At 36.1% G+C, this 23,357-nt stretch overlaps 1 protein-coding gene across 1 annotated transcript in view; it reads right to left on the reverse strand.

Moving 5' to 3' along the window:
* Positions 1-23,357, reverse strand: part of sdk1b (sidekick cell adhesion molecule 1b) — a 129,699-nt gene that overhangs the window by 68,669 nt on the left and 37,673 nt on the right. Inside the window, exons 5-13 of the mRNA XM_016274350.1 lie at positions 22,197-22,223; positions 16,545-16,656; positions 15,206-15,396; positions 11,002-11,085; positions 8,841-9,038; positions 7,777-7,893; positions 7,525-7,692; positions 6,229-6,331; positions 3,554-3,727 (exon numbers count right to left, since the gene is read on the reverse strand). Coding sequence (XP_016129836.1) covers positions 3,554-3,727; positions 6,229-6,331; positions 7,525-7,692; positions 7,777-7,893; positions 8,841-9,038; positions 11,002-11,085; positions 15,206-15,396; positions 16,545-16,656; positions 22,197-22,223 — 1,174 coding nt within the window. The remainder of the gene's footprint in view (positions 1-3,553; positions 3,728-6,228; positions 6,332-7,524; positions 7,693-7,776; positions 7,894-8,840; positions 9,039-11,001; positions 11,086-15,205; positions 15,397-16,544; positions 16,657-22,196; positions 22,224-23,357) is intronic.

Genomic DNA, 23,357 nt, shown 5'->3' on the forward strand with positions numbered 1-23,357 from the left:
TATATATATATATATTTATATACACGTCTGCAAGCAAAAAGCAGTCTTCATGGCTGCAAGGGGTTTGTGGTGTCTCAAAAAGATCCTGAGCAGCTAAGGTACAAGAAAGATTCTTTCACAAAAAAGTACATGGAGGTGTTATATTTTTGAGTTACTAGGTAGAATTTTTAAAAAGGTTAATGTGTCACAAAAACAATAAGAAAAGCCTGTTAGCTTAAAACTTTGTGTTAACAACTAAAATATAAGATTTATTCATGAATAGTGTAACATTAAACTAATAGTTCAAACAAAATTGGAAAATGTGTCTTCATTTACTCTCCATAATGGCATTCCAAACTTGTATGACTTTACATCATCTGTGGAACACAAAAGAAGATATTTTGAATAATGCCAGATCCGTTGACATAAAAAAAGTTTTTGGAGCTTGAAAGAGAAGCGCAAATTTTAAAGGGATAGTTCGTTCAAAAAATGAAAATTACCCCATAATTTACTCACCTTCAAGCCATCCTAGGTGTATTTGACTTTCTTCTTTCAGCCAAATACAATCGGAGTTATATTTAAAAATGTCCTTGCTCTTCCAAGCTTTATAATGGCAGTGAATGGGTGATATTCAATAGTCTAATAGAAGTCCAATAAACTGCGTCCATCCATCATAAAAAAGTGTCCCACACGGCTCCAGGGGTTAATAAAGGCCTAAGAAAAATATTACTATATTAAAACTTTATAAACCTTAATCTCTAGCTTTCATTAACTGTCGTACGAGCGTTCACGATAGAGTGGCATTCCAGTAGGATGTAGACATAGCGTAAGCTCCAGTGAGAGGTGATGAACATGGAAGCATAGAGGAGAGAGCAAAACAAAACACCGGTCACAAATCAGAAGTACAAAACGAGGATTTGTAAAGAAAAATGTTAAGATTTCAATATAAGACAAGAGGAGACTGGTACTCCTTTGCTAAACAAAGAAAACTTTGCTTCCTTTGCTCCTGTAAACAAAACTTGGTTCTTGTGAGACTAGCATATTCTCACCAGAGCTTACGCTCAGTGTTGCCAGATTGGGCGGTTTGAATTTGATTGTGTGGGTAAAAAATGGTTTGGGAGGGTGGACAAAATTTGGGCTGGTTTGCGGTGGCCCAGGGAGGGGCCAGCAACCAGTCTGGGGTGGCACAGAAATCTTCATTATTTCAATATAAAAATGTGTTTGACTATAATGTACTGGACTAAAACACAATTGAGTATAATTAATTTCTACTTAACTGTAATTGAGATATTTGTGAATTAGATCAAGTAATACCGAGTGAATATGACAATTTTTGTATTATTCCTCACCTCCAGGTATTTTAATAAAAGGTTTTTTGATGGGGTGACGGGTTTTTAGTGCGATAAGGGAACAGATTTTGATAGCTGTATATTTAAGCGATTATAATGCCATGGTTGCCTAAACATAAGTTACATGGTAAAGAGTGGGAGAGTGCCTCATATCAGTGTAACTCTGAAATCAGAGCACAGTTAAATAATTTAATCAAAATCAAAATTGAATATGGGACTATACCTAGCTCTAGGACTATTCTTGTGTTTTGCCCACCATATACCTGTTTGCCCTCATCTGACCCATGCCTGCTGTATGACCACGTCTCTGTCTGTGTCTAATAAAGCTCTGCGAATGGATCCGCAAGTCTCACGTCTCGTCAGCCCCGTAACAGATACTGTCATGCATCAGAAAATTGCTGGTGGTCTTGATTAGTTTGGACTGTGCAAAGTTCTGTATTATCATCTACAATTTACTTCAAGAAAGACGTGATGTAGTTCTGTTAGTTAAAGTGAAACATGACGGTAAGCACATTATTGTTGTAAATTTTTTTTGTTATTTGATTATCGTACAGTATCAATGAATGAGTTTTGACTGAACAAGTGTGAAAAAATACCTGCTAATTATGTTGCTTCCGATCACTTATACTGGGCATGTTTTCCATTTAAATTGGCTTATTCTGACTGTTGACACTGAAAATTATGCACATGTATCGGTTAATTTCTTGATTGCCATTTTGACATAGGTGTCTATTTATATTTACTGGATATTTATATTTGGTAATTCTCTTTAATGTTTTTGCCCTGATTTGATCTGTTTTCCTGGGAAATCTATATTATTTTGTTTTTAAAAAAGGTCCTTAAGCCTTGATTGATATGGCAATAAAATTCTATCACATTATTTTGACAGTTAAAGATTTGGGCATTTTTTTTGTTAGATTGGGCGGGTTTTGGTGAGTTTTTGGGCTGGAAATCGTCCACCTGATCTGGCAACACTGCTTACGCTAAGATGTCCTCTGGCTGGAACGCCACTCTCACGCGAATGTGCGTACCAGTTAGCGGAAGATAAAGATTACGGTTTATAAAGTTTTAAATATGGATATTTTTATTACAAAAATGCATTGCTTCGCTTCAGAAGGCCTTTCTTAACCCCCCGGAGTCGTGTGGAGTACTTTTAATGATGGATGGATGCACTTTTTTTGGCTTCAAAATCTCGACCACCATTCACTGCCATTATAAAGCTTGGATGAGGCCTTACATTTTTAAATATAACTCCGATTGTATTCATCTGAAAAAATAAAGTCATATTCACCTAGGATGACTTGAGATGAGTAAATTATGGGGTAATTTTCATTTTTGGGTAAACTATCCCTTTAACTCAATACCTTTTCCACAGAAGAAAGTCATCAGGCATTTTATTATTATTAATGTTGAAAACTGCTTAATATTTTTGGGTAAACTGTGATCCATTTTTTTAGGATTCTTTGATGAACAGAAAGTTCAAAAGAACAGCATTTATTTGAAACAGAAATTAATTTAATGCATCCTTGCTGAATAAAAAAATTCAAATTTCGGTGTAGTGTATATGCAATCGTTTTACTTGGTTAAGAAAGACTTTTGACACAAACATTTTTTTGGCCTTTAGGTCGATTTGGTATGTTTACATCTTTCTGATTGTGAATAATATTTTTAAATGCATCCAGTTAAACAAGCACCACACTCTTGCCTGTCATTCGTGTTTCTCTTTGTATTTCATCTACTTCAAAGATCAATGAGATTTCCTCTGCATCCATCCATACGACAATCCGTGGGAGAACAACATTCATCCATCAAGAAGCAGTAATTAATATCTAAGCGCGTGCATGTCTGTGTGTGTGTGTGTTTAATTAGTTCCTGATGCCACAGAAGTGTAGCAACATTGGCTAGTCGTCAAAGGAGCTGATCTTGGCCTTGGGCATCAGGCCTATCTTATTCCACTCTCGCTTTATCTTCCTCCCGCCACACACACACACACACACACACACACGCACAATCACAGCTGCTCCATCATCTGTCCTATTATTACAGCCCATTTTTGGATGGTTCTCTTGGCTTCAGAACTGCAACTGAGATCCAAGCTTCCTCCTACAATAGCACTCCAGTACATAGTGAGTGCGCGTGAAATGTACAAGTGTATTCGCTTCTGAGCGTTTCGTATCAAGCATGCATGTTGGCGTGGACCTGTGCGTGTGTCTATTTCTGCTTACATGACTTCCAGTCGGGCAGTTTTCGAGTCGTTTCCAGCAGGTGAGATGACCCTGCAGGTGTAGTCACCGATGTCTCCGGACCACGTCTGGCTGATGTGGAGTGAACCTTCCTTCATTGACACTCGCCCACCAGTCGACACGCTCAGCGGCTTGGTTCCTTTCTTCCATGCATATCTGAGGAGAATGAGACTCTTTATGATGACTCATAATCCACCAAAATATCACACTCCAAAGACCTTCAGAAAACGCACTTAGCCTCCTGAGACAGAACAACATCAAATGCCATATGACGGCTTCTCTCCCTTATGCGCTTAATAATGACCTAAACAAGGAGGATTAAGACTATAATATGGTTACAACAGGTTAAACTATCCTGAATTATATATATATATATATATATATGTGTGTGTGTTTGTGATTGATGTTTTAATTATTCAACTAGCATAGCCGGTTAACAGTAAATATTTTGTTTGGCACTTAACACCATAAACCTGACATTCACGCAGGTCTTTTCAGCAGCTTAAAAATGAAATAATTTGGCAGCAGCAACAGTAAATGACTAAATAATAAATAAATAGATAAATCAGTATATAATTTTATACAGTAAAAAAAAACAATATACACTACCAAAATAAATGTCTAGGGTTCAAATGTTTAGGGTTGGTAAGAATTTATTATTATTTTTTTTAGATGTTTTGGAATGAAGTCTCTTATGCTCACCAAGGCAGTATAAACAATAATATTGTGAATAATATTACAATTTAAAATCACTGTTTTCTATGTTAATATATTTTAAAATGTGATTTATTCCTGTGATGGCAAAGCTGAATTTTCAGCAGCCATTACTCCAGTCTTCAGTGTCACATGATCCTTCAGAAATAATTTTAATATGCTGATTTGATTAATAAAAAGATAATAATAAGAATTCATTTGAAACAGAAATCTTTAGAAACAATCTGAAGGTCTTTACTGTCACTTTTGATCAATTTATTCAGCAATTTATTGATGTACTAATGTCTTTAAAATATCTTACTGAGCCCAAACTTTTGAAAATCACGTGGTTTCTAGGGTGTTCCGGGTTGTTTCTAGGTAGCTTCTTACTACTTGTAGTCCAAGTCAATTTTTCAAGAGTACAGAGATAATTTTTCAAGTCAATAATACAGCCTCAAATCTCTGATGATTTACACAAAATAAAGAAAAAAAAACTGGCAAATAATTAGTGCTTCCATTCCACATGATCAAAGAAACAAAATTGTTATTTCCTAGGAAATTGGCACACAATAAAAACAAAGTTATGAATAAATTATTCACTCACATGACTTTAGGCAATGCCTCATGACTTGTGTTTGATGTGCATTCAATTCTACTCTGGGAATTACGGCACAATTTAAGGAATCATTCATGTCTGTAGCACAAGTGGTGCAGGGTGTGTTATGTCACAGGTTTTGAGTAATATTCAGTGGCGGCTTCCCCAAAATTTTTATGAAAATGGTGAAAATGGGAGGAAGACGATTTAATGTTAATAAAATTCACAATTCATTTCAGTTCATATCTCAGAACGAGTATTTTTAGTTTGTAATTTCACAGCTGTAACACCATAACATATTACGGAAGTTGGAAAGCGCCGTTTTTCTATCGCAAATTTAAGGAATCATTCATGTCTGTAGCACAAGTGGTGCAGGGTGTGTTATGTCACAGGTTTTGAGTAATATTCAGTGGCGGCTTCCCCAAAATTTTTATGAAAATGGTGAAAATGGGAGGAAGACGATTTAATGTTAATAAAATTCACAATTCATTTCAGTTCATATCTCAGAATGAGTATTTTTAGTTTGTAATTTCACAGCTGTAACACCATAACATATTACGGAAGTTGGAAAGCGCCGCTTTTCTATCGCAAATGTGCTGAATCTGCTGATGTAATTACAACCACTAATGATAGAGAAGGGGGGGGGGGAGGCCGGGGGAGAGCTGAGCTCTCGTACCTCCGTTGGTAAAAAAAAATAGTCAATCAGCATCGAGTGTTCACTTTCAGCGCTGAGGAGTGTTGAGCAAAGAAACCTCGTAGAGGAGGCTAGCCTCCCTTCTGATATCAACCAATCATCATAGAGAAGTAAATTACGTGATATTAGTCTGAACGTCTCCCGCTGCGCTGATAATGTATGAGTAGCGATATTGAATATTTGATCGCCAACAGATCATTCAACCAAGCTGTCATTCAAACAGTATATATACAACTTAAAAATAAAGGGAGAACACGCCTAAGCTGGATACAGGCTAACATTACAGCAGTCGGCTCTTTTAACACAGACTTTTAAGAAGGGATGGATGTTTGCTTCAAGTGACAGGCCAGGTAAGTGAAATTATATTATCTTGCTGTATGTGTGTCGTTTTCTTTACGTTTTCAGACTTTCAGCCATTTTAAAGTGGTTAAGCAAATAATAATAATAATAATAATAATCGGCAGGGATCCTAGACCAATACAATTAGTGTGCCTCTTCTATTTTAAAACCCACGAGCAGCCACTGGTAATAGTGACAGTAACGCTTGACCTAAAGTAGCATCAGTAATTAGCAAAAAACAAAGGCAGACCTTCCAGAGAAGACAATGTTCTTAAGTTTGTGAAATTTAAATGTCAAAATGTGTTTCACAACATGCATCTCAGCTTAAGCTCTGACCTGATGGTGACTCTGGGGTCGTGGGATGCCGCGCAGTTCAGCACAGCGGTAGTTCCCTTGATGACACGCTGATCCTCAGGGGGTGTTGAAATGAAGGTTCGACCTGATTAATAAAATACAGTTTAGGACAAAATCATGCTACAGTTTAATCATTACCAACATCATTATTCACAGTTCTTTTAACCCTATTAGGTAATTCCCACCGACAGCTTCATTAGCAAAATAGAATGAAATTTACAAAGCATGAACGTTTGAATATTCACACTGCGTCTCAATGAACATATAGCACGGCAAAGCAAATGAACAAATTCTCTCTCACACACAACCCACTGGGTCCAATGGACTTGATTAAAGCTAATGCATGTAATATTTTCAACATTAAAATGCTCTCTCCCAGTTTAATGCACAGAGAGTGTATCACTGAGATACTATTATAGTTTTTATTTAATATTTTGAATCAGTTTTTAGTTTTAGTATTTTTGTTGTTTTTTATTTTTAGTAGTTTTTCATGTCTACATAGTTTCTATTAATTTGATTTCACTTTTAGCTATTTTATTACATCAACGTGCCCTGGCAACTAGCTGAAATAAAAATGTTTTTTATATTTTATTTCATTCCAGTTAACATTTATTTCAAGTAACAATTATTTATTTATTTACTTGCTTTTAAATGGATTTCATTTTAGTTTGAGTTTCAGTTTTATTTAACTATAATAACTCTAACACAGTTGCTCTGTGGCCCAATATGATCATTTCCAGGTAAACCAATGATGCGCGTTTGGGCCGGGACTATCTTTTTGTTAGAACTGTGGTAGATGGGGGTAGTTTTTCGAAAACCCATTTGGCGCCGCCAATGGAGCATAAATTACACACTGCAGTTATAATCTGACAGACTTCTTGCTTTTTTCTTTTTAAGTGGACAAACCACAAACAGCATTATTTAGGCTGGATGTCAAAAATGCTCTTAGACACTTCCATGCACCCACGCTTAAGCGTAAACCTACATCAGCATCATTAAGCATTCAGAGCAAGATAAACCGAGGCCTTGGGATTTAAGGATGACACTATTCCAGTGTGAAATTACTGCAAAAGACTTTACATTTCACAAACATTGTGCTATGCCTTTACAATCAGCCTAGCTAATGAATGCTGCTATAAAGCCAAACAATTGCTGCTGATAAAAGGCATGTTTGGAAACTGTCTGCAATCCTGCCTCTGCTGAATTTCAAATATGCTGCATTGGTTTGTACTTTCAAGTCATTAAAGACAACATATTTTTCATATTACACTTTCGTACTCAAGACTGTCAGGGCCATGTTTGCGTTGACCAGTCCCTCAGAGTTAGATGCCAAGCACGTATAGTTTCCTGCGTCGCTCGGCATTATGGGGAGTATCTGTAAGCCTCCGGACTCCAACAGAGTGAAACGAGGCATCTGCACCGATCCGCTCGCTAACACTTGAGAACCTGCAAGATTCACGGAGTTTAGTCACAAAGCTGCTTACAAGTTTAACATGTGACCGTGTTAATGAGATGCCAAATCTGACATACCTTTCCTCCAAACAATGGCAGGTTTGGGGGCACCGGATGTCTCACAGGTGAAGACAGCTGACGTTCCGTCAGTCACAGTGATGTCAGAAGGGGGCGTGGTGAAAGATGGTGACACGCCTACCATGAAAACAAATGAGTCAGATAACTGAAAATCAGTGATGCCAACAATAGGGAGAATATGCATCCTCTTTTTTTACAGACCCATATTTTGGTAATGTAGCTGTAGCATTACTTGTTTGCAAATGCTATTTGGTTTGATGTTTTGATATCAAATGCAATTAAATTAACGCATTTTATGTGAGACTTGAGTGTTTTCAAATATTTGGGGTCTCTACATAAATGTACTTCAAGTGACTGGAGTGAAAATACATTCAGTTATTCACTTGTTAATTAATTTCATAAACATGATGTATGTGCCTTACTTTAAAACTCTCAAACTTAAAAAAAAAGCAAAAACCTGGGAACTGAAATGAAACTTGAGAGAAAAAGAGAGATGAGGATGACTAAGCGAGAGAGAGCTGGAGGTGTTGATTAAGTGCTGAGTGTGTGTGTGTGTATGTGTGTGTGTGTGTGTGTGTGTGTGTGTGTGTGTGTGTTAAAGGTTGATCTCTCAGTAGACACTGATTAATTACACAGATCAATGAGGGGTCTCTGAACTCCCTGATCAATTCACAACCGAGAGGAGAAGAGAGCAAGATCACTGACTTTTAAAACATCCATGGCTGTATTTATGCCGTCATCTTCCCATTAGCCTAAAGCAATAGTTCACCCAAAAATGAAAATTCTGTCATCATTTACTCACCCTAAAGTCATTCCAAAGCCATATTACTTCTCTTTTCCAGTAGAAAAAAAATATATATTTCTGGAAGATTTTCTTGTGTCCATACAATGAAAGCATGCATGTCCATACAATGTACAAAAGCTTCAAAAAGGACAAAGACCCCCAAATAAAATCTTTGTGCTACTAAAAGCCAGTCAGTCATACAGGTCTAAAGCATGTGGGTGAGTAAATTATGGGATTATTTCATTTTTGGGTGAACTATTCCTATAACTATTTATCTTACTTGTGACGACCAAGTTGGTATGTGCCTGGATTTCTCCAGCCGCGTTTTCAGCGAAGCACTGGAATATTCCGGCATCGTCCGGCTGAATTCTCCGCACTTGCAGAACCATTGAGGAGGAGGTGAGCTTGTATCGAGGGTTGTTCAGTGTGGAGAGGGTGACGGCATCTTTGAACCACTCCAGCTTCAGTGTGGGAACCCCTGAATAATACATGAAGCATGACAATGTGTTTCAGTAAGTAAATATCACTATTTCAGATAGACAGACCGACAGACAGACAGACAGACAGATAGACAGACAGACAGACAGACAGACAGACAGACAGACAGATAGATAGATAGATAGATAGATAGATAGATAGATAGATAGATAGATAGATAGATAGATAATGGCTAAACTTTGCTATCATAGGAATTAATTAAATTTTTAAATATTAAAATAGACAGTTATTTTAAATGTTAATAATATTTCAAAATCTTACATACTGTATTTTGGTCCTTTTAATGCAGCCTTGGTGAGCATGAAAGACTTCCTTTCAAATATTAAAATCTGAATTATTTCAAACTTTAACAGGATTGTATGTACCCCAAATTTTTAAGGGCTAGATTTACACAAATGTCACATGACATTTGACAGAAAAGAAGATTATTACCAAAGCAGACACCCAAACACTGCTTGATTTATCACAAGTTAACGTTTTCATCAATAGACCTTCATCAGGGCACACTTTGGTTTAATTAATGAAAATGTAATCTAATAAATTGGCTTTGATTGATTAAACTTCTAATAAAATGTTGACATGCTTCACTGACAAAAAAGGAGAAGATTTGGAGAGGATAAGAGAGGGAGATCAAGAGAGAGGGAGAGAGAAATCAAGAAGCGAGCGCAAAAACGAATAAAACGGCAATTATATATATTAGCAATAATTGTAATTTAAGTTCATCTGAAGGAACTCATGATATGCTCATCATGATATGCAAATGAAAGAATACATCATGGATAAATCCTGCAGCTCAACACTTTAAAAGGTCAAATAGTGTGAATCCGCTCCACCCGCCTCCCATCGTCGATAGTTGTGTCATGCCCACTGGGATGCAAGACAAGGATGTTAAAATAAGACTGTCAAAAACAAGCTCGCTGTAATTAAATTTCTGACAGTTTATGACAAAGTACGCACAAACTCAGCTTCACACCCTAACAAAAGTGCAAAAAGAACGAGACGAGATTTACAGCAAGTGTAAACTGCAGAGGCACAATCTCTGCCACGAAAAAAAAAGGAAAAGTCTCTGTAGTTTTCAAAAGTTTCATGAAAGTGAAACTGTCCAGATTTCTGTTAAATAAAGGAGAAAAATATTACAATAGAAAGAAGGGGAGAAGAAAGAACCATTTGAGCTCTCTCTTTACGAATTTTCCTTGTTAGAAGTCAAGAAAAGTTTAACTTTTAGACACTTGGCACTTTGTTGCTGAAATGTAGGTCAGATTTACGCAGCTTGTTAAAATCATTTTTTCTATTCCTCCGTTGTCCTGTGAGTCAATGATATACCTAATGTCTATTAACTAGATCCTAACGTAATATGAACACTGACACCAATTAGCGGCTAATTCCATTAGCATCTCAATCTCCTTTTATAACATACTTGACCGCTTATTCTAGATCACTCATTTAGTCGATTAAATCAAGATTAATTTAAATAGGGACACGTTGAGGAAATGAGCAGGGGTCGATGCGGTGCGCTTGGCGAAAAGGTCAAATCTGTGAGGCGACAAATGGCTACGATAAAAGCAAGTCTTACAGTTGACTCAGCACATAAACTGAATGATGTTCTTACAGCAAATAGTCATCTGAAAGCACACCGGCCACAGTAAAATGACCATGATATAACATTGCACAGAAATGGGAACATTATGCTTTTAAAATATACATTTAAAGGTTCAGGATTGACAGGCATTGCGCTGGAAGTTAAGTGACTTTTTGTGCAAGTGCTGGCAGTTTCTATACCCCTGACAATATAAAGATTATAGTTTCCTGCAGGGGGATGGTTATACAACAGCAGAGTATGTATGACATGTATTATATGACTCTAAAGTGGTCAATATCCGAGGTGCTGCAGTAATTTGATAGGTGCAACACAGCCGCCTGTCTCTGGGAGGGGTGGGGCTTACCTTTGACTTGACAGTGAAGCTCCACGGTTTTCTCAACTTCCGTTATCACCGACCTCTTCGGTTTTGACGTGAAGTATGGAGGCTCTTTGTTTATACAAACACACACATACAAACACAAACACACATGCGCGCACACACAAACACACACACACACATTCTTGTAAGTACAAACAAGGTTTAACATTTTCTGAAAAAAATATTGCAAAAAGTGCAAAACTTGTTACCCTGATATTAGAATGCCCTTATAAGGTTACTAAGGTGATCTGGGTGTTTGCCACTAGGTTACTAGGTGGTTGCTGATGCATGCTGGGTAAGTTGCTAGGGCATTAATAGGCAGGTGCTACATTTTTTGAGTGGTTGCTAGGGTATCAATAGGTGCTATGCTTTTGAGTGGTTGTTAGGGATTCGCTAGGTAATTGCTTAGTTGTTCTGAGTGGCTGCTACTACTGTATGTAGTTAGGGGTTTGCTTAGATGTTATTGGTGGTTGCCACTGCGTTGCTAGGTGGTGGCTGATGTGTGCTGGGTAGTTGCTAGGAAAATGATATGCATTGTTTTTAGTGGTTGCTAGGGTATCACTAGGTATTGTAATGGCTTAGTTGTTCTGGGTGGTTGCTAGGGTGTATGTGGTTTCTTGTGTGTTCTAGGTGATTGCTTAGATGTTATAGGTGGTTGCCACGGTATTGCTAGGTGTTTGCTTAGATGTTATAGGTGGTTGCTACGATATTGCTAGGTGGTTGCTGATGTGTGCTGGTTAGTTGCTAGGAAAATGGTATGCAGTTGTTTTTAGTGGTTGCTTGGTTATCACAAGGTATTGTAATGTATTAGGTGTTCTGGGTGGTTGCTAGGGTGTATGTAGTTTCTTGTGTGTTCTAGGTGGTTGCTTAGATGTTATAGGTGGTTGCCACTGTATTGCTAGGTGTTTGCTTAGATGTTATAGGTGGTTACTACGATATTGCTAGGTGGTTGCTGATGTGTGCTGGTTAGCTGCTAGGGAACTGGTATGCAGTTGATTTTAGTGGTTGCTAGGGTATCACTAGGTACTGTAATGGCTTAGGTGTTCTGGGTGGTTGCTAGGGTGTAAGTGGTTACTTGTGTGTTCTAGGTGGTTGCTTAGATGTTATAGGTGGTTGCCACTGTATTGCTAGGTGTTTGCTTAGATGTTATAGGTGGTTGTAACAATATTGCTAGGTGGTTGCTGATGTGTGCTGGATAGTTGCTAGGGAACTGGTATGCAGTTGTTTTTAGTGATTGTTAGGGTATCACTACTGTAATGGCTTAGGAGTTCTGGGTGTTTGCTCGGTTGTAAGTGGTTAATGTATCACTAAGTGGTTGCCTAGGTTTTCGGTGTGGTTGCTAGGGCATTGTTAGGTGGTTGCTTAGAAGTTCTGGGTGGTTGCTAACAGTATGTATTTGGGGAAAGACATAATGTGGATACATCATGTGTGGCGTACCTCATACTAGGGCATGCATTTATATTTTTCCTATTTAACACCAATACGAGTGTATTCTTGTCACATTTCTGTTCTGTTGTGTTTTGGTTTCTCTGCTTTCCAGTTTGCCTGTGTTCCCTCGTTTGTTTCTATGGTTTTTGATTTGTTAATTAGTTCCACACACCTATTCTGTTTCTTCTTAATTGCCCTGTTCTAGTATTTAAGCCCTGTCTGTTCCTTTGTTATTCGTCTGCTATTATATTTTGATTTACGTTGCTGAGCTTTTGTTACTGTTTGTTTATGGACTTGTGGATATTCTCCTGGATTTATTATTAAGAACTCCTTTTTAGTTTTATTCCTTCGTCGTGCGCTTGATTAAACAGCCAGCACACCTAACAGTTCTAGAGTTTGCTAACATAACAGGTGGATACTCAAGAGTATTTTAAAGTCAAGATGAAAGAGTAACAGTATGAATATGTACTTTACTAAACTACGTGTAAAAAGCAAGAAGTGAGCCCAGACTTCTCCCAGCAGTCTTTGGTGCTGCACTTAGCTCATTATAATAGTAAAATAGTTTTACATAAATGTGTGTGTGTGCACATGTATATATATATATATATATATAAGAAAACCCTTTCATCCACTGCACTTTTATTTTCTCTTTTATTTTCAGATTTCATGACAGGAAGAGCAAGACTCCTGTTATTTTTCACACACCTGGCATTTATTAATTTTTCCCTCTCGCTTGTCTAACTCACTCCAAATGAAAGTAGACAAAGGACTTGTTAAGCATTATGCTGATAACAGCTTTTCACTTACCGAAGAATATCGAGAAAAAGGAGAGGGTAAAACAAATAACAACAACAGCAACAAAAAAAATTTTTTTTTTCTAATTCATTCTCGACCATTCTTCTCTCTTTCCTCTCCTCCTTTCCATTATTCCCTATCAAATCAGCACTTATTCCTTCTCATTGTATGTTTATGCAGATCAGGATATACATATTCAGATTGGCGCCTGGATCGGATTCAACAGCAGAAACAATAAATACCTCCTCCATCTCAACCTCTTTTTCACTGCTGTCTGCTCTGGCATGTTCACTTTATCTTTCTATAAAAGTCTCTCTGAGCCTCCAACAGCCCCAATTTATTCATCACTCCATTGGCTGCCTTATGCATATGCATGCCCCCCTTTCACCCAATCATGTAAGGCGCTCACCTGTCAGATAAGCTCATTGAAAGAATATTCCTTGCTGTTTCTAATAAGAGTGTGAGTTGAATATTCATTGCTCATCTTTTGGTGAAAAAGATCCCAGGACAGAGAATAATATTTGTGTTTTTGGATCAAAGAGCAGGGATGTTAAGGAGGCTGAGGAAGTTTAAGCCCACTAACCTTCTGAAAACATTGGAAACAGAGTCGTAATGCTCAGATAAAATGCCACTGACTTGACAAGAAATGCTGAGATCCAACTTGCTATTGTTTGAATGAATGTGTATAGAAACCATTAGAACTGACTTTTACACATTTTTAAATCTGTCCTCCCACTTACTGAGACATAGAAAGAAAAAATCGTACTAAATAGGTAAAATGACAACTTTAGAGCGTCTATAACAGGGTTGGTGTGTCGCTAAAGGTTGCATTTAAACTTCTGCTGTGACACACAGCATCTGTTGATGAAAATGACACATAGACAGTTCCAATAGTGAATTTTGGATGTATTTCTGATTTCAAACTGCCTTGAAAGCCTGTTCACCCCAAGAATGATAATATAAAGATAACTATAACCATAAAGTTAAAGTAACCAAAAATCCCTTAAACTCTAGATAATAGCAAAGTATAGCAATAACGACACAGGAGAACAATATTGGAACTTTCAGAGCGATCTTTTCCAGCTGATGAGTGATTAAAACACTGGGTCTCATTCACTAACCATGCGTAGACACAAATTTGTGTGTGAACGCTGCATAGGAATATTCTTATAAAGACTTATTCTTAAAAACACTAAGAGAATGCCAAAGTTCCTAAAACAACTTTAACAACACAGAGAAACGATATCTTTGGAATAACTTTCAGAGAGTAAAAAAAACAAAAAAACATTCAGTCTGATTCGCTAACTGTGTGTACGCACATATTTGTGTATGAAAACTATGTACTGATATTTTCACAAAGAAATCATGTTTCATTCAATAACTTTTCATTCTAAAATCTGTTCAAAATCTATAGAAAATTTGAATAAACAACTGAAACCACACATTCGCTTGAAGATCTTGCTGTGTGTGCTTTCAATCAAGAACTTGTTTTTTGAGAGGCTATAGAGAAAAAAGGTTGTTCGAAAACCCCCTATGTAGAAATGGTTTGGGTGTTTTATGCTATATAAACTTGTACACACAGTCACTCATTTAGAATGCTCAAAATTCATTAACATTGAGAAAAAATTTATGTGAACATGCATGCGTTGTGAATTAGGTGGAAATTATTTGAGGAGTTCTTCTGTGTATATAAATAATTCCACACAATTGAGAAAAATGTGAATGAGACCTATTGTCAGCCAATCAAAATCCAGTTGACTTCAAAGAGTGAGCTGTAAGAATATGACTGCAGCAGTGTGCTTAAAATTAATTTGATTAAGGAGACATGCAAAATGTGCAGTGTTGGGGTGCCTCCAGGACCAGGGTTGGGAATCACTGCTTTAGGGCATTCCAGTAAAATAATACTTAAAAATCTGTCAGAACCTGCATGTATACCCAAGCACAAGAGGAACACCAATTGTCATACCCAGCACGGAGAGGTACGCTTTGGCCTCTGTGCTCTTTTGACTGCTGTTTCTGAGCGCGGCCTCGCACACGTACAGACCCACGTCCGCTGAGGTAGGGTTACTGATGACCAGCCTGCGACCAAACGAGTCCACTCCTGCTGTTAGTCTCACCCCATTACGCTTCCAGAACACCTGCAGCCTGTCAAGAGATCTGCTCCACGCACACACACACAAAACACAACACATTAACTGCCATACTGAAATTCATACTGAAATGAATACTCAAGCCAAGAATTATGAAGAGCACAGCAATTAGTTATGTGTTAAATATTCGAGAAAAATACATACACTACATGGTGTGCAAAGACTAATTTTTGTTTAAAGGCAACTTTTGAGGGTTTTAGCCCATACTTAGTGAGATCACATTTATTTGATCAAAAATACAATAAAAACAACTTATTGCAACTGAAACTAACAGTCTTCTATTTTAATATTTTATAAAATGTAATTTATTCCTGTGATGGCAAAGCAGCAATAAACTAACAAAATTACAGCAAAAATATTTATAATGTTACAAAAGATTTCTATTTCAATAAATGTTCTTTAAATTCACTAACGAATTCTAAAAAAAATGTATCAGAGTTTGCACATAAATATTAAGCAGCACAACTGTTTTCAACATTGAAATGAATAAGAAATGTTTCCTGAGCAGCAAATCAGCATGTTAGAATGGTTTCTGATGGGTCATGTGACACTGAAGACTGGAGTAATGATACTGAATATTTAGCTTTGATCACAAGAATAAACTGCATTTTAAAATGTATTCAAATAGAAAACAATTCAAAATGCAATAATATCTCACAATATAATTTTTTTTTGTATATTGTATCAAATAAATACAGAAAGAAAAATCTTACAAACATTTAAATGTTAGTGCTAGTGTACTTCACTATTAGCAGCTAAACATATTTAAAATTGACAGTCTCTTGCAGGAAAACCAATGTAAAAAATTGGACTCATGCATTACATAATTTTATGGGGTCAGTAGTTTTGAAATAAAATTCTCAGCCAGCTTTACTGTATACACGTCTATATACTTTTGTCCACAGTGTATTTGACAAAATTGAAAAGAAGAATCTGGTTTAATTAAGTTGAAACAAAGTCAAAGTTTAACAGCAAGAAAATGTGAAATGACAGATATAATCACAATTCTGACTGACTGACTGACACTAAAACGACATCACCAATGTTATGGATAATGAAAACAATATAACGATTACAAACATCTGTGAAATTATACAAGAACCCTGTTATTAACGGAACCCAGGCAGTGAGTCACTGCCATCGAGGGCAACCCACCTCGCATTAGCGATGCACTCAAGAGTAGCCACACTCGCCCCAGCAACCACTGATGTGTTCTTAGGTGCAATCACTATCACTGGGGCAACCAATTCAGCCAGGGCAATAACGTCTGAGATGGAGAAAGGCAAAAGAACGGTAAAAAAAAAAAAAGACAGAGCGAGACATCTGATTATTTGCACAATCAATCAGGATAATAGACTGAGCATCATGGGGGAGATACGGTTTTGTGATGAGGTGCTTAGTTTTTTTTTCTTCTTCTTTTTATCATTTCTCTGAATCATTTCGTTCTCTGAAAAATAATACATGCAGAAGAAAGTCAAATGACTCTCCATGGTTGACAGATGAGAGGGAGATGAGGAAAGATAGGTGAGTGGCGAAAATGACTAGATTGCATCTCTAAAGGAATAGCTCACCCAAAAATAAAAATGATGTAATTTACTCATACTCATGTCATTCTGTGCAAATACAATGAATGGGAACTGGAGCTTTCGTTTGCAAAAGCACCATAAAAGTTACACATACGACTCCTGCAAAGTATTTCATAAAATTCTATATGACTCGTGCATTATATTCCTTGGCACATTCATTGGGGAACTACTGATGTCTGATCAGTCAGATATTTTCAATGAATTTCAAGTTTAACTCACTGACTCAGTGATTCAGCTACATTGATTCTTGCATTAACATCTAAATGGAGAAAACAAATTATCCATAAACAACAACATGTAATATATTATAAAAATTGAATTTATTCCTGTGAAAAAATATTAAGCAACACAAATGTAGAAAACGAGAGATGACTGATTCATGGATGAATCGTTCTCATGAGTCAGATCTTTTCAATTAATCAGTTGATCCAGTTCACAAAACCAGTCTGAATTCATGCATGAATCAGTTTGTGAGTTAAGCTAACCGACTCAGTGATTCAGTCACACTGATTCTTGAGAAAAACAACATTTGGTCTGTTTCTCACTCGCATATCTTCATAAGCACATGAGTCATATAGTAATAGCTATAATTATTAGTTTGACTATTATAGTTATACTTTTATGGTACACTGGAAAAAATGGTGTAGAAACAATTTTCATTCAGAAATCGCAAGTATATTTCACAAACAATTACGAAGAAACGGCAAGTATAACACATTGGATTAAAAGTGAATTTTAGAAGTAAAAAAACTGAAATTGTATTTTATTGTAAAATGTACTCCAATCTTTATTTACAACTTCTAAAAATCAGTTTTAAGAGTGTACTTTTGCATCTTTTTTAATGTTTCAAAACACAATTTGTTGTATTAATTTTTTTATTGGATTAAAAGTGAATTTTAGAAGTAAAAAAACTGAAATTGTATTTTATTGTAAAATGTACTCCAATAATCTTTATTTACAACTTCTAAAAATCAGTTTTAAGAGTGTACTTTTGCATCTTTTTTAATGTTTCAAAACACAATTTGTTGTATTAAATTTTTTTAAATGGCATGAAGACAGAATGAGTGAATAATGATAGAATTTTCCTTTTATGAGAATGATTCCTTTGAGAATCAAGGAGAATACACCTCTGATGAAAACCAGCCTACCATGATAGATAAACTGGCACACAGAAGCAAACGCACACACAAGCTTTGATCTGATCTTTGATCAGTGACTGGAAAGGTGTAATGCATTCTCGCATTCTCCAAACACTGCAGTGATAGATGCTCTAACTTTTGTAATCTCAGTAGGAATATATGTAATTTATGCATTCATCTCGCTGTATCTCATCATTCAAAGAAATGACAAACAAAGCACAAAAAAAGCTATAGCAGAAAACCATGAGTGAAAATGAAATACAGAAGAAAGTAGCGAGCGATGGAAACGTCAGTAAGTAGAGGAACAAGATATATAGGAGTGCTATTTCTGAAAGTCTAAAAACGAAGCACTATTTCAGAATGGTAGTTGTGTATGTGCACTCTAAATGTGACCAGTATGTGATTAACGGCAGCACCTTAGGTTTGGATCTTATTACCTGACATGAAACCTGATTTGCATAGACTGGCACATTCTAAATTTATGTCTAGTACCATCTACACTGATCAAAACTTGGATGCATATGGTGTTAAATAGTTTCCAATTTTGCACTTATGATGTACGCAGATTCATAGAATATAAGAACTTAGCGTGATTTGCACATCCTGTGTTGTTCTTGGAACAATAATATTTTTTTAACTAATCAATGCACTTTATGATTTAAGGCAGGGATGTTATAATTCTGGCTGATGAGCTGAAAATGATTACGGTTGAAATTCATTAAATAGACAACATTAAAATAATATTTTGTATGAACGAAAAATAAAACTAAAAACCGCTTTTAAATGCTACAAAATGAATTTAGGCATCGCAACATTATAATGTACAGTATAAAAATAGATATTCATTTTTAGAAAGATTGCATTTACAGTGTTATTAAACTATTAGTGTTTTTAAATATTAATTTTAAGTGAGTGTTAGATAATGGCAAATGTAATGTAAATGTATAAATAAAATATGCAACAGTGGCCAACTAACTTACTGACTTATTTATTTATTTAACCATGTGGCTTTTGGTCACATTTATTTAAATAAATCATAATTTAAATAAGTAAATATATCCATAAATAAATAGGCACATTACTACCTAAAAATGTTCAAACATGCTAGCAACATGCTAAAACAAGTTAGCCACGTGTAAATGCTAGAAGCATGTTAGTAATGTGCTAAAATGCCTTGATTAAAACACACTAGGAAACACACTAAAACATGCTAAATCATGCTAGCAATATGATAAATTATGTAACAAAACACATAGCAACATGTTAACACATTAGTAACATGATAAAACATGCTAGAAACATGTTAGCAACATGGTAACCCAGTTGAAAATATATGAAATATGCTGGTTTTTTCAACAGGGAAATCATGCTAGCTACATATTGTGGTAACAAAATGCTAAAACACGCTAACAACATGTTAAATCATGCTAGTAATGTGTTAAAATATGTTAGCAATATGCTTAAACATGTTAGCAATATTTAATTTCCTGACTTCTCTGAGTAAAAGCTTCAAACTCAAACTTTTCAATAATTTTATTAACTATACACTCTTAAAAATAAAGGTGCTTCAAAAGGTTCTTCAAGCGATGCCATAGAAGAACCATTTTTGGGTCCACAAAGAACCATTCAGTCAACGGTTCTTTAAAGAACCATCTCTTTCTTACCTTTTTGTAATCTGAAGAACCTTCTTTCGCCACAAAGAACCTTTTGTGAAACAGAAAGGTTCTTCAGATGTTAAAGGTTCTTTATGGAACCATTTAGACAAAAAGGTTCTTCTATGGCATCGTGAAGCACCTTTATTTTTAAGAGTGTAGGCTTTGTCAAGCCAACATCTGTGTCATCAAAATTCATCTATCTAGTCATTAATATAAGCTATTATGCATACATATGAGAAAAAAAACTACAAACAGTCAGTGCTCTCTGGTTTTAGGGGTTGAAATGGCAGTGATCGATCGAACATTGTTCCAGAACCAACAAACAACTGTACGTGTCTAAATCAGACTGTGTGAAATGCAATATCATGCTGAACGGCAAACAGTTAACATAAAGACATTAAATATGATCCAGCAGAAATAAAGAATCCCACTCCAGCTCACATCCCTCACCTCTGCTGACAGAATAATTGTGCGAGTCTATCTATTCTCGTATTGTGCTTCGGGAAATGCTGATTATAGCTGCACGTTATTTTTCAGAGTGAGCTCAGAAGTACAGTAGCCTGAAGAACGCCGCAAATGAAAAGGAGGATTTGCACTAAGGGGAAAAAAGACAGTGTGTCGTGCTTCTGAGGTAATGTTGCTGTCAGCCGCTAACACAGCCTCATGCACTCAAGTCAGAATGGTGTTTGACATGGTGTTGACTCGTGTTGTCTTCCACGGGTTAGTTTTCATCAGGCGCAGAGATTAGCCGCCTTGAGCATACCGAGATGTTTGACAAACGATGTAGAACACAGCTACAGGGACACGGAGTCCACACACGAGGATAGGGGTCATTCGGCGAGATCGGATGTAATAATCTTAATCCAGTGTCTGTCTATATGAGTAGTGAGTGAGATTACGACATGTGGAGATATTAAATTTGTCTCTGAGGAGAATCCATTATCTTAAGCCTCTAACAAATCCATCTAAACACATAGTACAATAGAGATTACACACACACACAGAGGAAGACAGCATGGATGAGAGCAGACAGGAAAGAGAGAGAAAGGAAATTATTTTTTTTCTCAGGACTCTCAGCTGTGTTTGGTCAATGTGTGCACATATTAATTAGTGTGAAACTAAATACCATGCTGTTTGTGTGGGTTAAGCCTTAGGATTTCCCATTTTAAGGCCAGTAGAATTATTTTAAATGATCAGACAATAACTTATTTTAATATGTATTTTCTATTACTAATATGCGTGCATATGTAATGCACTGAATGAAAAATAATGGGAGAAAAATTAAGAGATCCACTATACATAAAAAGGTAAACTACAGTATAGGCACTCTAAAAAATAAATATGCTGATTTGCTGCTCAAGAGACAAATATTTTTGTGGAAACTGTCATACATTTTTGATCATTTTAATGCATCCTTGCTGAATAAAAGTATATATTTCTTTAAAAAAAAAAAAAAAAAAAAAAACTGTTAAAAAGACCACATTATAAAATGTCATTAGTATTAGTATGTTAATTTAATAAAAAATGCTTAATGTTGAATTTATACCAATTTAATTGTAACTCTCGGTTGTAAAATAAAATAAATAGGTCATATTACTTTTTTGGATCATCAATTCAATGGGGGGGCTTTGTGACAATTACTTGGTTTCATATATTTTTAATTAATTTTAGGGCTGCAACTAATGATTATTTTCATAATTAATTGATCTGTTAAATATGTATTTGATTAATCAATTAGATTAAAAATCCAAACCTTAATTGTTAAAAATTTAAATGAAACATTTTTATTAATTATTTAAAAAATGTTACTCCACATCCTGCCCAGTGTTGTCCCCCAAACAATGTGCAATTTGAAGTCTATGAAAACATATACAGTGAATGTAATCACTCATCTGAACATAGTAATCATATTACATTTACCCTCCATTACAAAAGTTCCTTTACAGTTACTCCTCTCATAAAAGTACAATTACTTGTTTTACATTTAGAATATAAAACCTACATTTAATGTCTAACAAGAAATCTTTTAGTAAAATGTGTATTTTTTGTGCTCCAATTTTGTTGTGCTTCATCTGTTTGTTTTTTAGTCTGCATCTGCAATAATTGTGTTGGATTACAATGTATCTCCTAAAACTTAAGACCGTGGACGGGGGTTATTATTGCTTCTCTTCATTGTTCTTCATCCAACCCTGTTCAAAATTCTTCCCATAGCCCATGATTCCGAACATAGCCCGTGCCTCATTTTCTGGGCAATCAGAAAGAGAAATGCCAAGAGGACGAATGTTCCCTTCATAATTTAAAATCTCAAAGCAGATGATCTTCTGATGTCATCAGAGCAAGGAGACAGGAGAAGAGGGGAAGCGAACGAGAGAGAAAGCGAGAGGAATAGAAGATTGCATGATTTAAGAGTTCATTAGAGTGTCTTACCAAGGGAACCACGATTCCTCTTGTTTACTGCTCATCAGGTCATAGAGAGCAGAGAAACAAAAAAGAAAGAAAATAAATCAGAAAAAAATCATTCCTTTGACCAAAATATATCCTCAAACTTTAAGCCCCAAAAATAATATTAGCTCCACTGCTCTTGGTCCCTCTGTCACACTTGCCATCATGTTATCATCCTGTGACATGTAATTATGGGAATTTGCTGACCCTTGACCTGCCCTTAATGGAAGCACCACACTTATTGGCCTCCTATTTTCACTTAAACCTGCAAAATGAGGGGCAGACTGTACAGATGAGAGTAAACACACACAGAGATAAACAAAGAGATGCAGTATCACACAGAGAAATGAGTTTCAAGATTCATCAAATGCAAATATATTTCACTTATTTTAAAGTAGCTGTATCTCATATCCAATTTTGCCTATAAATCAAGTCTGGATGGATTAGCTGAGATCATTTGGAATATGATGAGAAATATTTGAGTTTGTATTGAGATCCCGGACTTTTTCTGTACATATATACTTGTTCAAAAGGTTATACTTATTTGTTTAAAAATAAAGTCAAAACAGCAATATTGTGAAATATCATTACAATTTAAAATAACTGTTTTCTTCTTCTTCTTCTTCTGAGTCAAAATTTAGTCAGTATCTCCTCCTACAGCTTTAAAGCTACAACCACCAAACTCGGCTCAGACCTTCAGACTGTTCTGAAGTTAGTTGCTAGGCTATATCTTTTCTAACTGATCAGGCTTACAGTTTTTGAAAACCAGACCAAACCTCAAAAAATTCCATAGCCTTTCATTGAGGGGGTCGAATCTTTTGTAGAGATTGGCCGAACACCACAAGCACTCGTCGGAAATGTAACGCCCCTTACCATAAGCTTCATCTTTCAAAATAAATGTAAAGACAGAGCCCGAAAGGGGAACAGAGTTGCGTGACAGACACAGTGATGAAGCTGGTATGTGTGCAGTATATGACTCCACTGTGATGTGACCCCCTCTCTCTCGCTCTCTCTCTTGCTCTCTCTCTCTCTCTCTCGCTCTCTCTCTTGCTCGCACACACACACACACACACACACACGATGCGCAAATACTTAAACTAATAACAAAACAGTAGTTGATTCAGAAGCGCCAGATTAAAGTCAGAA

Source organism: Sinocyclocheilus grahami, unplaced genomic scaffold (genome assembly GCF_001515645.1).
Source record: "Sinocyclocheilus grahami isolate Dianchi unplaced genomic scaffold, SAMN03320097.WGS_v1.1 scaffold86.1, whole genome shotgun sequence".
In the NCBI taxonomy this organism is placed as follows: Eukaryota; Metazoa; Chordata; class Actinopteri; order Cypriniformes; family Cyprinidae; genus Sinocyclocheilus; species Sinocyclocheilus grahami.